The sequence below is a fragment of the Panthera uncia genome, chromosome E1, assembly GCF_023721935.1.
Source record: "Panthera uncia isolate 11264 chromosome E1, Puncia_PCG_1.0, whole genome shotgun sequence".
Taxonomy (NCBI): Eukaryota; Metazoa; Chordata; class Mammalia; order Carnivora; family Felidae; genus Panthera; species Panthera uncia.
In genome coordinates, this window is record NC_064814.1 from 13,260,210 (window position 1) to 13,277,023 (window position 16,814).

Genomic DNA, 16,814 nt, shown 5'->3' on the forward strand with positions numbered 1-16,814 from the left:
CCCCCCCTCCCGCCCCCCCCCCCACCCCCGCCCCCATTCCCCACCCCAGGGCAGAGTCTTTTCTCGGTTGCCCCTGTATCTGCAGGGACCAGGGCCCTCAGTAAGTGTTTGCAGAATGAATGAACACATGACTGAGTGAGAGCATGGGAGGAGGGAGTGAGCACTTAGGAGTCCTGGGTCCCCACCCTGACTGCTTCTTCACCTGCTCCTTGCCCTCACCAGGACACCTCCCTCTGCCCCAGATGAGAGGGTCCAAGGGATGGGGGTGGGAATAGGGAAGGGGAGTCAGCAGGGGCATCTCTAGGCATGGGAAGGTGGGTAACTAAAGTAGAGCCTAGGGCTCTGGCCTCAGAGTCAGGAGACCTGGTTCAAACCCCAGCTGTACAGCTCAGGAGCTGTGTGACCTTGGGCCAGCCTGAAGATACCGTCTGACAGTCCTTTCAAAGTTGACAAGTCTCCTTTTTCACATTTATCTTTGGTCCTCAGTGGCCATCCTGTAGCGTGGGTATTATTATAATTATACCCATTTTACAGAAGAGGAAGCAGAGGCTGGAGGACTTGCCCAAGGTCACACAGCATGCAGGAATTTGAACCTCACCCCCTCCACCTCCCCTGCCACTGCCCCTGTCTGTGCTGGCTGTGAAGACGTTGGTTCGGATCAGAGCCTTCCAGCTTGGGAACCCCACGTGGCAATGTGGCAGCAGGAGGGGACTACACAGCAAATTTCCTAATGTGGGCCCTACTGGCCATCTCCAGCCATAAAAGCTGGTTTACTAGTCACTCCTTCCATCCCCACCCACAGCCCCAGGGCTCCAGTTGCTACCCCAGGAGGGACATGACAGTCTATGAGATACCCATGAACTTCTGCTTTTCCTGGGAGAGAGGGGAGGCGGGAAGGTGGAGGGGGCCCTGAGGCCTGGGCCTTCTCCTCACACGGGCATGGGCGCCTCGTTGTATTCATCCTGACCTTCCTCCTCATCAAAGTTCGGCTTGGCATCGTCGGCATCCAGCTGGAGGGTAGAGTAGCAGGAGAGAGGGTAAGCTTCCGGGGAGAGGCGGGGCAGATGAGCCCTCCCCGCCCCCCCCCCCCCTCTCCCCCCCCCGGGTGCTGAGAGCGCCTCTGGAGGGAGAGGGCCTGGCTCTCTCTGAACCTTGGACGAGTCATGTCCTGCCCCCTCGGCCCCCAGGTTTGGTCCGGATGAGCGGTGTCCAATGGGCGAGGAGCCCCCGGGGATCCGGTGCCCCGGCAGGAGAAGGCCTACAGAGGGTGGGCAGGGCACCCCTTCGCCAGGACAGCCCCACAGCGACTGTCACATCGTGGAAGCATTCTACTGGAGGAGAGACTCTGTCCAAAATGACTTACAAGACCACAGGACCAGTCCCCCAGCGGTGAGGACAGCTCGTGTGGAACACAGCCCGTGTGCTTCTTAACTCTCTCCAACCCTGCCATTACTTCTGTTACAGGTGAGTAAACCCAAGGCGTAGAGAAAGGAAGCCACTTGTTCCGGGTCAGAAACTAGGATGACGCAAGCCCCAGACCCAGACCTTAACCTCTGCGCCCTTCTGCCTTCCTTTGTTTCCAGACCCGCCCCTCCTATTCTGCCAGCCCCGGGGATGACCCCTCCCTGCCCCCTGCAGCTCTGCGGGGGGTGGGGGGCACAGGGGAGGGGAGGGGAGGGGAGCAGACACTTACACACTTGAGCTCCAGCTCCCTGAAGATAAGCGGCAGCAGGAGGCGGCGCAGAGGCACCGTGAGAATGAGGATGAAAGGCAGGATCAGTGAGATGGCCTGGAAGGACTTCACGACCCACAGCACCACCAGGCAGATGATCTGGATGCTCGTGAACAAGTGCATGCGCCAGGTCTTCACCTGCGGGCAGAGGCTGGGGTTACCGCCCGCCCTGCCCTGGCACCCCGCAACCCCCCACCCCACTCTGGGCCGGGCCGCCAGGAGGGCTCTGTACCCGCTTGACGTAGGGCACGACCGGGTGGTACTTGGGCGGCTTGAACAGAAGCAATAAGCGGTCAAAGAGCTGGATGCCGCTGAGGGATGTGACCCCCATGTAGAGGAAGATGCCAAACAGCACAGCCAGGGGGATGAGGGACAGGATGGGCCCCATGAGGATAGACACGCCTGCAGGGAGAAGCACACGCTCTTAGCCCCCAGGGGCCCCAGTGGGCCAGAAGCATCAGGGGCTGGGGAACGAAACCATAGGTACCATATGAAGCCCTCTTAATAGGTATTACCCCCCATTTTACACAACAGTATTAATGCCTGTGCCGCTTTCCAAGCCCCTGACCGGCCCGCCGGGCCCCTCAGACTTCGGCCCACGGCCAACCACTCCCAGCATCGTCCTAATCTTCCCCACCACCTAGCCCCAGGCCCCCGCCCCTCGCCCACCCCGTCCCTCCCCCCCAGGTATTACCCCCATTTTACAGATGGGGAAACAGACCCAGAGAGGGGAAGCAACTTGTCTGCAACCACGCAGCTACTAAGTGGCGGGTCAGGGAGTCAAACTCCTGCCAGCCCAATTTCAAAGCCTTTTCTTTTAGCCTCAGGGGATCACAGAGGTCAGAGAAGCCCAACTTTTCCATCGCTCCAGCCCAGAATGCCTCCAACCCCCTCCACCTATCCAAACCCTGACCCTCCTCCAGCTAACACCAACTTTGCCTCCTTTAAGAAACTTCCCTGGTTCCTCCATCAGTGACCGCGGTGCTGCCCACACTGAGCTCAGCCGGATTCTCAGCTGCTCCAGAACTTGGATCAAACCCCAGTGACCCTCTGTCTTCTCTCCCACCCCAGATAACGCCTGGGGCACTGCCCTTGGGATCAGTCGTAGAACAGCCAAGCTGGAGAGACTTCAGGGGCATCTAATGAACCCTCTCATGGTACAGACCGAGAAACCGAGGCCCAGAGATGAGGAGGGTTACTAAGTTGGCAGCAGGGCAGGGCTGGAACCCACTATTCACTGAACTTCTGTCGGATAAAACTCTGAATGCTGGGTCCTATCTAGAGAAGTCCCCTGCTCCTTCCTCGACTCAGATGTCCGTCTCAGTGCCTTGGGCATTTCCTCCAGAATTCCCTCATGTGGACAACTGACACTGGGAGACACGGGCAGGGGGTACATCGGGGAGATCTGGCTACAGTGCGGGCAGGGCTGGAGAAGGCACTGGATCCTAACGGGCAGGGGCTGGGGGCCCGGAGCAAGGCCAGAGGGTGGTAGAGAGTGTGGCCAGCCCTTACTCACCCACGAGCACAGCGACCAGGAGCCCGCTGATCCGCTGCTCCCTGACCGATTGGATCTGGGGTGCAGCCCCCGGGGTGCTGTCCTTGACCATGACGGTGAGCGCGTTGGCATGGGTGATGGATCGCACGGTTGTGGCACTGAGCCAGGGCAACCCAAAGAGGGCACCCACACCGCCCATGCCGATAATTAGCAGCAGGTCCAGGTGGAATCCAGAGCCTTTGACCATCTTGCGCTCTGGTTTGCTGATGAGCAGCCTGGCGGGGGGTGGCGGTGAGGTCAGGGGTGAGCAGTGCTCTCGCTTGCCCCTACCCTCTTTGCCCCTCCTTCCTTCTCCATACTTGTGTCCCTCTGTATCTTATTTATCCTGCTGTGTTCATCTCCCTTAGTGTTCTTGCTCCCCTCCCTCCCACCCCCTCTTGAGAATCCAGACTCTAAGAGTAGAAGTATCTTTAGATATCATCTAGAACGTCTACAAGCAGCTGATGCAGCTGAACTTCAGGGAGCCTCACTGGTACAGGTCCCTTCTGCGTTCTGGCACCTCGTTTTGTCTCCTTTTTCTTAAAAAGCTTCCCCAAATTATACAGTGTCACGTCCCGCAAAACCTGGACCTTCCCCCGCCCCCACTCCTGCTTGTCAGGAGGGACACAGGTTTGACTGAGACTCGCGCTCAGTCCTTGGGTGTCATGCCTGCCCGGAGCCTGTCGCTTTCCCCGCCTCGGCCCCTCCCAGGCTCGGCCCCACCCTGGCTCTCACGTGGTGATCTGGGACTCAAGGAAGATGAGGATGAAAACCAGGAGGGCAGGCAGGATGGAGGCAAACATCATCCAGATGGGGAAAGGCGAATACAAGCCCAGTGGGTGGATGATCCAGCCCCGGACCGAGGAGTTGGACACCGAGAGGCCTTTAGGCACACTGAGTTTCTGTGGGAGGGGGATGCTGGTGAGAACACCGGAGGCAGGGGGCTGGGGGCAGGGAGACAGGGCCAGCCAGGGTCCTGGGCACTTGGGAACTTACTTATGGTTTGTACCCAGTCACTGCACTAAGCCCTTTACGTACATCTTCTCATTCCCAGCTTTATAGATGAGGAAACATGATCAGAGAGGTTATGTGGTTTGCCTTGCATCACACAGCTATTTGGTGGCAGAAGTGAGATTCATACTCAGATCTGCCTGGCTAAAGCAGGTTCTTTGGAGTAAAGAGGGAATCTGCCCCAGACCCTCGCTTCAGTCAGAGGGCTCCTGTAGGGCTGTGGGAAGGACTTGGGGCTCTCAGGGGAGGCAGGGATGGGTAGGGGTAGTTCTAGCCGGCTTTGGGTTTGGGAAAGCTATTCTTGGGAGGGGGACACTGGGAGAATGAAATAACAGTGGGGAGACAGGGTCACCTGGGTATAGGTGTCCTTGACTGAGAAATCCACCAGGACCATGATCAGAATGGAGATGGGAACCCCAAAGTCTCCAATGACCCGTCGCAGCTGAAGGCAGAAATCAGTGGTCAGTACCCGGTTGTTTCTCTACCTCCTGCCTCCCACTCCTGCCCCTTCTTCACCCAGGGCGCCTTGCTTTTCCCAGGGAGTCCATCAACATCTAATGCCCTGTCCTGCACCTCAATGTACCTGCTTCCTTTCTTCTGCCCCTGGCCCAGCCCCACCTCTGGCCCCACAGCTTCTCCATCCCTTTTTTAAGAGCTGTCCTTGGCTCCCCACTAGGTTCTCAGCCTGGGCATGCTAAGAAAGGGAGATGGGCTTGCCTGAAGAGTGGCAGCCTAGATGAGGAGGAGACCAGGGAGGCTTGGAATGGGGAATGGGAATGTAGGGTAAGAAGGAGAGCTAAGGACACTGAGGAACCTAGAGGCATGCTTTGGACTGAGATAGGGCAGTGTAGGCAAGGGCAGGGTGAGGGGAGGGTGTTCTCACCCGGCCGGGGAAGTAGGAGCTGTTCTTGAACTTGCGCAGTATCATGGCTAAGAAGAAGGTGCCAGCCATGAGCACAAGGGAGAGGAGGGCTGTGTTGGGCAGGGGAGCCTGAGGTTTGGGCACTGTTGTCACATTGTAGTCATAATCCTTCTGCAGTGGATGGTCCCGGAAGATCTGCAGCAGAAAACCAAGGCATCCTATTCCCTTTCATCCATCTGTCCATCATCCATTCATCAATCTGCCCATCATCCATCCATCCATCCATCCATCAATCTGTCCATCATCTATCTATCCATCCATCCACCCATCAATCTGTCTGTCATCTATCTATCCATCCATCCACCCATCAATCTGTCCATCATCTATCCATCCATCCATCCATCCATCCATCTATTATCCATCCATCCACTTATCTTCTTCCTCAACTGACAGGGTAACAGAGGGACAATGGGATTCTATAGCTTAGTTTTCAGGAGTAGAGACCAGGCTCAGCTTGGGTGGGGTTAAGCCACGGTGGCAATGAGTACATGTGTGTGTGCACGTGAGCACTCAGGGACTGGGAGACCTGAGAAGGCTGGTGGGCAGGAAACAAATGCCAAGGAGGTTCCTAAAAAGGGCTTCAAAGACTTGGAAACAGAAAGCCCCACCAACGAGCAGAATCAGGGGCAGACACGCATCGTCCACCCTTCCTCCATATAAAATGCAGATGCAGAGGTGGGCATAGTTTAAGGTGACTGAGGTGAGGAGGCAGGGTGCTCCAACCACAGGCCCTGTGGTTCTTGGGGGTGAGTGTAGAGATGGCATGCAGGACTGGACATGGGCGCACAGAGGCACAGGCACTATGCAGTCACAGCAAGAGTACCAGCCCACAGGGGTCCTGGGGGGCTCAATGTGTTAAGCATCCAAGTCTTGATTTCGGCTCAGGTCATGATCCCAGGGTCGTGAGATTGAGCCCCATGTTGGGTTCCGTGCTGGGTGTGGAGTCTGCTTGGGATTCTCTCTCTCCCTCTGCCCCTCCCCTGCTCACACTCCCTCTCTCCCTCCCTCTCAAAAAAGAGAGCACCGGCCCACAGGCAGCAGATGTCAACAGGAATGCGGTCACGGCCACACACTGTGAAGGTACAGCCGCACGAGTGCCATATGGACATGTGCGCAGCGACACACACGGTCACATGGCGCGTGCACAGAGTCACACGTGCTTGTCGACACTCCCGTGGCCCCTACCTTGATCAGCTTGAAGAAGGTCTCAGAGATAAAGATGAGGGAAATGAGGATGGAGAAGATCTCTTGGGTGTAGCGGGAGATAAACTGGACCAGGAAGCTGCCCTCGAAGGCCACAATGAGCACCACTAGCAGGACGAGCCAGAAGCCGATCCACACGCGGCCCACGATGTACTCCAGGTTGTTACTGCTGCAGAACTGCAAGGGCGGGAGAGGCGGCTGGGTCAGCGGATGGGCCCAGGCACCGTGCGTCAGGCAGGTGGGGTCAGGGCCAGAACAGAGCTACCGAGAAAAAGGCTTCCTCGAACACGAGCAGGGGTCCTGAAAAGCCAACCACCAGCAGGGGCTGAGCCCCGAGCAGGGAGAAGATGACGCCCTGGGCCGCAGTGGAGATGAGCAGCTCCGACACCCCCATGTGGTTAAAGGTCTTTTCTCCTGTGGGTAGAAGTTACAGTGTGGTCAAGGTCAAGAGGTCATTCCCAACGGCCAATAGAGCGTTTCACGGGCAGGCTGGTGCAGGGGCCCCGACCGTCAGATCGGGACGGAAGACAGGGCCGACACGGAGGCCAAAGGGTCAGAGGTGAAGGTGAGGGGGGCCATGTGGAGGCACTGACCCAGGAGGCCGCCGAAGGTGATGGCCGGTGACAGGGCAGCAAAGTAGATGAAGATAACGGTAGCCAGGACCTGGGGGCTGAACGCGTCTGTGATGTCACTCGGGTAGTGGGAGTAGCGGCGCTTGATGTCACGTACCAGGCCCCCAAAGAACTGGCCTGTCCGTCGTAGAGGGTCTTCCGGGGCACCAGGGACCTCTGGACCCCCATTCAAATCTGCAGTCAAGGACAGGACCGTGGTCACAGGGGGTAACAGCAGGAGGTGTGGGGAGAGAGGAATCAAGGGGAGAATCTTTATTTTTTATGCTCATTTATCTATTTTTTAAGAGAGAGAGAGAAAGAGAGAGAGAAGAGAGAGAGAGAGAGAGAGAGAGAGAATCCCAAGCAGGCTCCGAGCCGTGAGCGCAGGGCCCAGCAAGGGGCTCAAACTCGCAAACTGTGAGATCATGACCTGAGCTGAAATCAAGAGCCGGACGCCCAGCCCAACCGACTGAGCGACCCAGGAGCCCCGAGGGGAGAATCTTCTGATGGGAAGGGAGTGGCCAAGGAGGCTGGGAGACATGAAGACAGAGAGAGGAGGGGAGGCAGGGTCCCGCAGGGCTGCGCCGGGGGAGCTGAGGGTCTGTGGGGGCTGCAGGGTAGGTACCTAGGCCCTTGTAGAGTCTGGGCTCCTGCCTGACAGTGCCTACTCGTCTCTGCAGCAGCTCTCTCTGCACGGGCACCAGACCGAGCAGGGCCTTCTCTGAGGGGACTTCGGAGGGAGGCAGCACCAGGCTGCAGTCCAGAAACTCCTCCAGGTTTTTCACCAGCTCGTCCCGGCTCTGGGCCAGGTAGGCCTCAATGCGGAACACCTGGGGGCCGGAGAGAGGGTCAGGGCTGCCTGCACCTGCTAGACAAAAGGACCCAAGAGGCCACATTCAGGGCCTCCAGGAACCAGAACCCTCTCCCCCAGCTCCTTCGTGCTAGGAACTGCTTTTCCTGCTGCCCCCCTCACCTTTATGCCCACCACAAAAGGGTTTTGGGGAGGCAGACAGGGCCTCGAGTGGGGAAAGGGGAAAGGAGGCTGGGCCAGACCAGGCCAGACCTAACCCGCTGGAACCGGGTCAGAGTGGCCACACCAGACCAGGCCAGATCAGGCAGGGCTGGGCCAGAGCACGGGAGCCCTGGACTACCTGCCCCTGGCCGCACAGGGTGGAAGCAGCTAGGTTAGACGGCATGTGCCAGACCAGCAGAACTAAAGTGGCCCGGGCCGGTCCAGTGAGTGACGTCAGCGGCCGCCCCGCCTCAGGCTCCCCCGGCCCTCGCCAGCCCCTCCTCACCTTCTCCGACATGAGGGTGGCAGCAGCCCGCCCCAGCTGGGTGTAGTCGATGCGGGGGACCTCAGGTCCCAGCAGCACGAAGAGGAAGCGCACGGGCACTTGGAGCCGCACGGCCTCCTCCAGCAACGGGGCCTCCTCCAGCGAAGAGGCCTCCTTCAGCCGCACGAAGCCCAGCACGGGGCGTGCCAGGAACTGCGCTCGGCCTGCGAGGGGAAGGGGTGACGGGGTGGGGGGTGGGGTGGTCAGGCCAGGCTGAGGGGGGGCTGCTGGGGCCGGGCTCAGGGAGACGAAGGCTGGGCCGGGCCGGGAGGCAGAAGCAGGGGGTGCGGAGGGAAAGGGGGCACCAGCTCCTTACCCACTAGCACCAGGGTGGCCTCCGAATCTGGGGGTATCTTTTCCAGAATTCCAGATGCTGAGTGTTCTTCTATGTCTTTCTCTCCCTGTTGGAAGGAGGGTGGTGAGGGGACGCCTCTGGCCACTCTGAGCATCCAGCCCCCTCCTTCCCTAACCACTGTCATGTCTCTGCATGTTCAGGTTGGGAGCTCTCCAGCGCTCCCCTCACCCCTGGTACAGCCTCACCTTACAGAAGAGCTTCGTCTCTAACGAGGGCTGCTGCTGGGAAAGCAGAGGCTCTGAGGGGTTCCCAGAACTCGTCACAACTGTGGGCTTCATACCCCCCAAGTCCTCCAGGTCTCTGGCATGGCTGCAGGAAACACAGGGGACGCGGACTGAGAGAGCTGTTCGGGCCGGGCTGTTAATAGCGTGGAGACCCGTGGTGGGAGGGATCAAGCGGGGCTCCCCAGTGACCAGACTAGAGAAACCCCGGGGCAGGAAGACAATCGGCCTCCTGTGGAAGGACGGGGTGGATGCCAGCGGGTGGCCTCCGTCTGGAAGGACGAGGTGGGGCCAGGAGGGATGGAGGGAAGGGCCTTGAGAGCCTCGCCTCCTGAGGACCAGTAGCCCCCCAGATCTGGGCATGGAGACATGGTCACCCCCCAAGAGGTGTCTGAGGCAGGAGCCATCGTGGAGAAAAGTGGGCCCTGGTCCGGTGGGGGAGGGGCCACCCGGGCCTCTAGGGAGAGCTCGGGGCAGGCGGGCCGGGGAGGTGGGCCTTTTGGCTGTGGAGTCCAGGTCCTGGCAGACAGGGGCACCTGTGCTGGAGCAGCAGGATCCGGAGCAGTGTCTCTCGGTCGTCAGGCCGGATCAGATCCTCGTAGATAAACCTGTCCAGCAGCTGGTTGGCCACCCCCGCCAGGGAAGTCTCTGGCAGGTCCAGGAGGACAGCACCTGCAAGGGGTGGTGGGGTGAGCCGGGCGGCGGGACGTTGGCCCTCCTCCCCTCCACCGAGCCGTAGGTGCAGGGTCGCAGAGGCACCCGGCAGGGCTCACCCTTGGCAAAGGCTCTCTGCAGCTCCAGGAGGCTCCAGAAGGTGAGGTAGGACAGGTGCGGGCAGCCCCAGGTCCCGTCTTCCCCCAGGTTCTCCTCCAGCCGCATCCAGTGCGCGACCTCCACCCACCGCAGCTCTTGGTTCTTCCCATCCATCACCAGCTCGTGCAACTCCACATAGACCTGCAGCCCCACAGGCCTGAGTTCGTCTCCAGGGCCCGGAGCAGCGCCCTGGGGAGAAGACTGGCAGCCCGGGACATGGGGGACACTCAGCAGGCTCTGAGGGATGTCTGGGGGAGGCCCGGGGTCCTGGGAGGCGCTCGGGGCAGACCCCGAGCTCAGGAGGGGGACCGGCAGGAGCAGCAGCCTGGGCGTGTCGAGCGAGGCAGCAAGTGTGGGGAAGGGTACAGCCCACAGCCCTGGCTCTATTCCCCGACTCCCTGACCGGCCTCCTCACCCCATCTCAGAGGCATTTGGAGAACCTCCGGACCAAAAGGGGTGCTAGAGAGGACACCTGGGAGGAAAAGGAGAAAGGAGGACTTCGGGGTCATCGGGTGGATCTCCTGCCTTCAAGACTGTTGAGCGGGCTCGGCATGCCCTTCCCTGTCCTTGGGGCCAGAGAACCACTCCCTGGAGCCTCGCTGAGGGCAGACCCAACTTCCCAAGCAGCTAGACAGTCTGCTGCCCAGCAGGGAAGTGCGGGGCCTGGCGGACCTGGGCAGAGGGGGCACATATGTAATTCTGTGCTTCCCCAGGGAGCACATGACAGCCTGGCCAGAGGGTCTGGGAGGGCAGGTCCCCAGCAGTTACTTTATCTCTGCCCAGGGCTCTCCCTGCTCAGTGGAAGAAGGCCCCGGGCACCCCATCAGCGAGGGTGCCCATTCTGCCAATTTCCCGGGGTGCCCACTCCTTCTCTACCTGTTGGTGGGGTTCGCCGATGCTAAAGCTGTGTCTGTCCTTCTTCACCTCCCTTCCCTTGGTAGAAGGGCAGATCCCACGGGCAACACAGAAAAGAGAATTGGGGGAGCCCAGGGGTCCTCACCTCGTGGGTCTCTGGGTACAATGTGATGTGATAATCTGTGGCTGTCGGCTCGGCTTCGTGAGCTGAAAACCCGGAGGCCAGTTAGGGTTGCCCCCAGATAATGCCCCCCTCGGGGTCGTCCTGCACCCCCCCCCCCCGTGAGCCTCAGCGCAGCAAGCCTCCCTCCCTTTGCCGCTGGGCAGGACCGGGGTGCCCGCACCCCACCCACCCCACCCCTGCTGCTCCATGGGCTGTGGCCCCCCGTGTGTCCGTTCTTGGCCCGGCCTGACTCTGTCATGCCCCGTCCAAGCATGGTGGACGACCCTTGAGACTCATCTTCAGCGGTGACAGAGAGGGTCACCTCCGAGGTACAGGGTCCTGAGCAGCAAATCTCAGGATTCTCCTAGGATCGCCCTCCTCTCCCATCACCTTCTGGGACCAGGTTCCCTACCTTCCTCCCTCCAGCCTCAGCAATCCCACCCACCCCAAAACTCCTCACCGTCTCCAGGTGGAGCACTGGGAGCCAGGGTGGGCTCTACCTTATATAGCCCCCACCCCCCACCCCTCTCCCAGCCCGCATTTCTCAGAGGGGCCTCTTATCTTCCATACCAATTGCCAGCACTTAAGTCCTGTTGACGGTAAACAGGTCCCCACCTGGGGCTCCCCAACCGAGACCTTGACAGGGCCAGGAAGGTTTCCTGGTGTCTCTCTGCCCTGGGAGGGTCCCCACGGCCCCCCATTTCTCAGGACCTCTAGACCCCCAAACAGAACGATGCTCTCAGGACAGACCCGGTGCCTGGCCAAGAAGTCAGCCTTGGATGGGCACAGGTGGCCTGTGGGCTCCTGCCCTTGTCCCAGACAGGCTTGGCTGCCCTGTCCCAAATCGAAAGGCCTGGCCATGGGTGACTGGTTCTGCCCGGCCCCCACCCCACCCCACCCCCGCAGTCACCCCCTGTGATCATTTCAAACAAAACTCTGTTTATCCTTCAATCAGCCAGGATTGTGGGGAAACTGGCCCTGGGGCTGGGGAGGTAGTGGAGAAGGGAGAAGGCATGTTGCCCACCCGTCTCTGTCTGGGGCTCAGCACCTCATCCCAACAAGACAAAGAGAGACGGGGCTCACCCACTGGCTCCTCCACCTGAAACACGGGGACGTCTGGGTCTTCATAGTCCTCCTGTTCTAGAGTGATCTCCAGCTCCTCTTCATAGTCATCCTGTGGGAAGTGGCCATCAGGGCTGGGCTGTGAAGGGCTTCTCCAGCCACCACGAAGGGAGGGGTCCAGGGCGGGGTTCCCAGAGCCCCGAGGTAGGAGCCCTGCAGGTACCACGAAAGACTCACCAGCCGCTCCCCCATGGTGCTGTCCAGATTTCCTATTTGTCTGCGGTGATCTGCGCTCCCAACATAACCCACACTGCTGGTCCCTGCAGTGGGGCAGCACAGCCTGAGTGAGACACAGGGCATCCCGGAGTCTTCTGATCCCCCGCCCCCAGAGGAGGCTACATTTGAGTGGAGGGGGATCCCATGTGTTGGGAGACAGTGGGCTCAGGGGAAGAAGTGTCGGAGGGGCCTGGAGGAAGGAGCTAGATTTGTAGGTTGAGGGCGGGTGCACGGGGGGGGGGGGCAGGAGAGATGGGGCAGGTAGAGGAAGCTTGGCTGGCATTGATCAAAGGGCGTTTGAGAGGATGGAGGGCCTTCAGGTTCAACTCCTTCCTTCGGCCACCAGTCCTCACCTGGCTTCTTTTCCTGTCCATCCTCAGGACTTAGCCAACTCCGGGGACATGACCTGTTTCTTCTTCAAGGAGCTTAGCTCCCCTGACAGTCTTCACAACATACCCTCTTCTGCCAGAAACAGCTACTTTCTGCTGGGCATGGGGCTGTAGCGTCCTTGGGAGTGGCTCACGGGTGCTGAATGACATGACCCTGTTTCTCTCCCCCACTCCATCTCTCATACTCTCTCCCCACCTATCCCGTTGGCCTTACGAGCCCTTTCCTGCCCCAGGGACTTTGCACATGCAATTGCCCGCATCCCAGGTGCCCCTCCCCCACACCTCATCCCTTCCCACATCTCAGCTCTTCAGATTCCCTTCCTGACCACCCTGCCATTCACTGACCCGATCTGTCACTTTCTGGTCATTTGATTCATTTATATATACATCATTTGAGGATGCCTCTAGTAGGGAAGCCACTCGAGTGCCAAGATCTATGTCTCAGTCCCTCCCTACTCAGTCTCCGCTAATCCCCTACTCCTAGAAGAATGGTTGCCACCAATAAATAAGTTTTGGATGAATGTAAAGCGTGGCTCCGCCCTGCAGGCTTGTGCCTCTGGGACTGGGGAGTCAGGATGCCTGGGACTCGGCCAAGAGACGGCTGAGCCCCGCACCTCCATTTGCTCAGTTGCGGCTCTGGCAGAGAGGGAGGCATGGTCACTCCAGGGATGTGAGGACCAGCCCCAGGGGAGCACAGAGGTCCCCTAGGGTGGCCCCGGACAGGGCGTGGAGGGGCTCCCTTTCCCCCTCACCCACTGAAGCCCTGGGTGTTGCGACAACGGCGATTCGGGTCAGGTCGACAAACATGCCCGCTCCGTGCCCGCACGGAGCTGAGATGAACAAGACAACTGTCCCTCCCCTCGAGAAGCTCCCGGCCCTGACTGGGACAGCAAACTGGGAACGCGTGACAGGCTGAGGGCGCCGGGAGATAATGAGTCCCCCAGACAAACAAGAGATGAGCAGAACGTGTCGGGGGCCAAGGATCGTAGGGCAGGACGAAGGGTAGGAAGGACCTGCGGGTGGGGTTGGGGGTGGGGTGGCTCCAAGGAGGGGGACCCTGGGGCTGGGCCGAGAAGCTCTGAAGGACCTGAAGGGCTGAGAGGTGGGGAAGGACAGTCCGGGTCTGAGGAGTGGCTGCCCAAAGTGCAGAGCTGGGACCGTGCCAGACAAGGCTGAGGGAAGAGGGCAGGGAGGGTACACAGAGAGAATGGGACAGAGAAGTTTCTTTCCGAGGAGTGGGTGGTGCTGGGGTCCCAAGAGATAGGGAGAGGGCATGACAGAGGCCCGCCAGACTGAGAAAGGCAGGGGTCTCTGCCTCGCGGTGGTGGTAGGGGAGGTGATGACCAGGGCACGGCCCTTGAGGACCCTTGTCACACAGCTTTTTCTCTCCCTCTCCTGTCCCTCTCTTTCCTCTTCTCCCATCTTTGTTTCCTTCCTCCCTTCTCTGGCCTTGCCCCGACCTGGGCCTCAGATCCCTAGCAGTCTCAAGGGTATTAAGCCTTAGGGGCTAAAAGTCCCACCTGTGAGGCTGGGACTGTGGCCTCCATTTCTGAGAAGTGGGTTGGTCCGAGGGGCCGTGCAGAGCCACAGGAAGCAGCCTGTCTGCCACTGACTGGCCGAATAGCCTTGGGCAGCCCCCAGCCTCTCTCCAGGCCTCAGTCATCCCATCTGTACAATGGGGAGGGCCTTCCGGCCAGGGTTCTGAGACCTCAGTGAGACAGAAGAGAGGAGAACGGGGGTGATTTGAACGCATCTGGGGCCTTACAGGGTGCACTCATGACCCAGATTGCTGGTCCCACTAGGCCCAGTCACCCCCCGCAGCTGCCGGCCTCGCACTGATAAGAGCCTGGAACCCGATCCCTGCCCTGTGTCTGGAAACTCCCCAAACACCTGGCCGTCCAACCAGCCAGGGCAAGGCCAGATAACGGTGAGCAGGGCATCTGGAGCCCAGGAGGTGGAGCACAGCTGGCAGAGGCTGGGGTCGGGGATGGGGCGGGGTGGGGGGTTGACCAGATGATATAGGGAGGGCTCCCTGGTGGCATAGCACTGCCTTTGTGTAATCGCCCCCACACTGCACAGAGCTGTACTGCCTTATCTCCTACAGTCCCCAAACTACTCTGTGAAATGGGTAATGTCATTAACCCCGTTTTACAGATGAGAAAGCTGAGGTTCAGGAGGGTTAACTTGTTTTGGTCCTATGGTAGGTAGGTATCAGAGGCGGGTTTAAACCCTGGCCCAGCTGACTCCAGCCACATCTCTAGCCATCATGCTGAGCTGCCTCCTAGAAGAGAAAACAGCTCTAAGCTGTTCAGCACTAGTGGTTAAGAGCATGAACCCCGCAGTCAGACTGCCTGGGTTCAGATCCTAGCCCTGCCACTGCCTGCGTGACCTCGGGCAAGTGACTCAACCTCTCTGTGCCTTGGTTTCCTCACCTGTAAAGTGGGGGTGATATTGATACCTACCTTATAAGCCTGTTGTAGCACTGAGTTAAGTTGATCTACGTAAAGCACTTAGAATAACGTCTGACACACAAAGAGCTCAGTGTACAAGTTTGCTGTCATTATCACTGAGACTGGGGATCAAGGTCAGACTTGCTTTCTTCACCTATGTCTCTGATTTTCCTTCAATTCCCATGGAATTAGCCTAAATGCTTTGAGATCCTTGGGTGATGGGGGACTCCTCCTTTCCCCGCAAACACTCTCTAGGATGGGCCCGGTGCCGGGTCTGCCTGGTCGACTCCCCTGCAAGCATCCCATACGGGAAGCACTGTCATTGGCCAACTTTCCTCGCAAGAGGGAGATCGGATGGCCTGTACATCCCCACACGTGGAGGAAAGAGGGAGCTGGGCTGTAAGACCGGTGGGAGTGGTAAATAGGAGCCTGACAAGGACCCACACTTGGAGGGGGGGGGGGGATCAGATTTGCCCCCCACCCCCACCCCAGCCACACGCCTCTGCTGCTACATGCCAGTCTCTTTTTCCTAACACCTGCAGCCCTGTGCTCTCCGGCTGTAGGTGCCAATGGGCTTGTGCCCTTAGGGGTAACAACACATATCCTACGTTCTCAACCCACCCACCCACACCGCCCCCCCCTTGGAGGTTGGGTGCCTGTGCCCACCTAGACACAGATTCAGGCTGTGCACCTGCAGAAGCCCTCGGGACAGGTGCCGCAGGCCACCCCCCAGCCCCTCCCGGCCCTGCTTACCTGCTCACGAGCCTCGGGGTCCCTCAGCGAACTCCTGAAGCCACCGGTGTTCTCTGCAACCAGCCGAGCTCACACCTGCTCTAACAGCACCAGGTCCTGGCTCCCAAACCCCTGACTCATGCCCCCGCCTCCTAATCTGCCCGCCCCACGGTCCCGGGAGCCCCTTCCCACCCCCCGCCCGGCTCCTTCTGGGTGCCCAGTAAACAGAGTTATCTCTTACACACATCTGGACAGCTGTGAGTCTGGCCCACCCCACCCCAGCCAGCTAGCCCCCAGGGCCGCCTGATGCCCTCCTGGCTCTCAAGGACTCTCCTCGGTCTTCCTTCGTGGACCAAGGTCGGATGGTTGGCTTCTCGAGCTCCCAGCCTCATAGCAGGTCTGCCCCAGCTTCTGGATGCCCCTGTCCTGCATCTGTCCGCCCTCGCTCTGGCCAGATTCCTCTGCTCCGGCCCCAAGATGCATGGGGGATCTCTCTTCTCTCTTGGCTCAGAACTTGCTCTTGCTCTATGGCCTTGTCCACGGGGACCTGCTCAGTGTACACAGGGTCCAGGCAGCCCCCTCCCCTTCTTGCCCCGGACGAGGGCTCCCTAGCCACCCTCTTTCCCCAAGACCCTGGATGGCACCAAAGAGCCGGCCCCTGGATGCTAAAACTCTGCCATTCAGTCAACCTGAAACAATGTCAGGTCAACAAAAACAACCTTCCCCACACAGAGCTCCTAGCTCACAAAGCCCCAATGTCTGGGCACACTGGTTCCTCTGTCGGCAGCCTGGCCCAGGCCCCCGGGCCAGAGCAGCCTGCATTCTCGGCCCCCGCCGTGCCCCTGCCCACACCCCACCCCCCAGCAGGGCTGCCTCTGCTCCTGGGGGTGCTGGGGCCAGTCACCTGTTCCCGGGCTCTGGTTGCTAAAGAAGCAGAGACTGAAAGATGAGTTCAGATTGGCACGAATGAAGAGAGGCTTGAAAGCAGACAGAAAGGGGCGTTTGTAGATACTGCTCTGGGCGCCGAGAGAGGAAACCCTACTAGCCCAGCACCAAAACTGACTGGCCGTGGGACCCTGGGCAAGTGCCTGCCCTCTGTGGGCTTCAGTGTCCTTACAGTGAAGTGAGAGTACCTAGTTCTGGGGCTA

The 16,814-nt window shown here is 59.7% G+C and overlaps 1 protein-coding gene across 2 annotated transcripts; it reads right to left on the bottom strand.

Annotated features, from left to right (window-relative positions):
• Positions 1–587: 587 nt before the first annotated feature.
• On the bottom strand, positions 588–15,824 carry SLC4A1 (solute carrier family 4 member 1 (Diego blood group)). Of its 2 annotated transcripts, XM_049636244.1 has the most exons (20): positions 15,688–15,824; positions 12,057–12,139; positions 11,841–11,931; positions 10,740–10,801; positions 9,700–9,880; positions 9,463–9,598; positions 8,891–9,014; positions 8,667–8,751; positions 8,312–8,514; positions 7,639–7,843; positions 6,996–7,208; positions 6,668–6,816; positions 6,385–6,579; positions 5,161–5,334; positions 4,630–4,719; positions 4,002–4,168; positions 3,249–3,502; positions 1,965–2,134; positions 1,694–1,870; positions 588–1,010 (listed from the first exon to the last, which is right to left on the bottom strand). In XM_049636244.1, the coding sequence occupies exons 2-20, from the start codon at positions 12,069–12,071 to the stop codon at positions 930–932; spliced, it is 2,772 nt and encodes a 923-aa protein (XP_049492201.1). In that variant the 5' UTR covers positions 12,072–12,139; positions 15,688–15,824; the 3' UTR covers positions 588–929. The 2 variants fall into 2 exon arrangements, with proteins under 2 accessions (XP_049492201.1, XP_049492200.1); XM_049636243.1 differs by lacking the exon at positions 15,688–15,824 and having other exon boundaries at positions 12,057–12,580.
• Positions 15,825–16,814: the final 990 nt, after the last annotated feature.

Excerpts from the sequence above, each read along its gene's own strand:
- SLC4A1 (XM_049636243.1), bottom strand. The coding sequence starts at position 12,179 with ATGCCCTGTGTCTCACTCAGGCTGTGCTGCCCCACTGCAGGGACCAGC. Across the intron at positions 9,599-9,699 it reads GCAGAGAGCCTTTGCCAAGG|GTGCTGTCCTCCTGGACCTG; the intron begins GTGAGCCCTGCC and ends CACCCCTTGCAG. Across the intron at positions 6,580-6,667 it reads TCGAGGAAGCCTTTTTCTCG|TTCTGCAGCAGTAACAACCT; the intron begins GTAGCTCTGTTC and ends CCGCCCTTGCAG.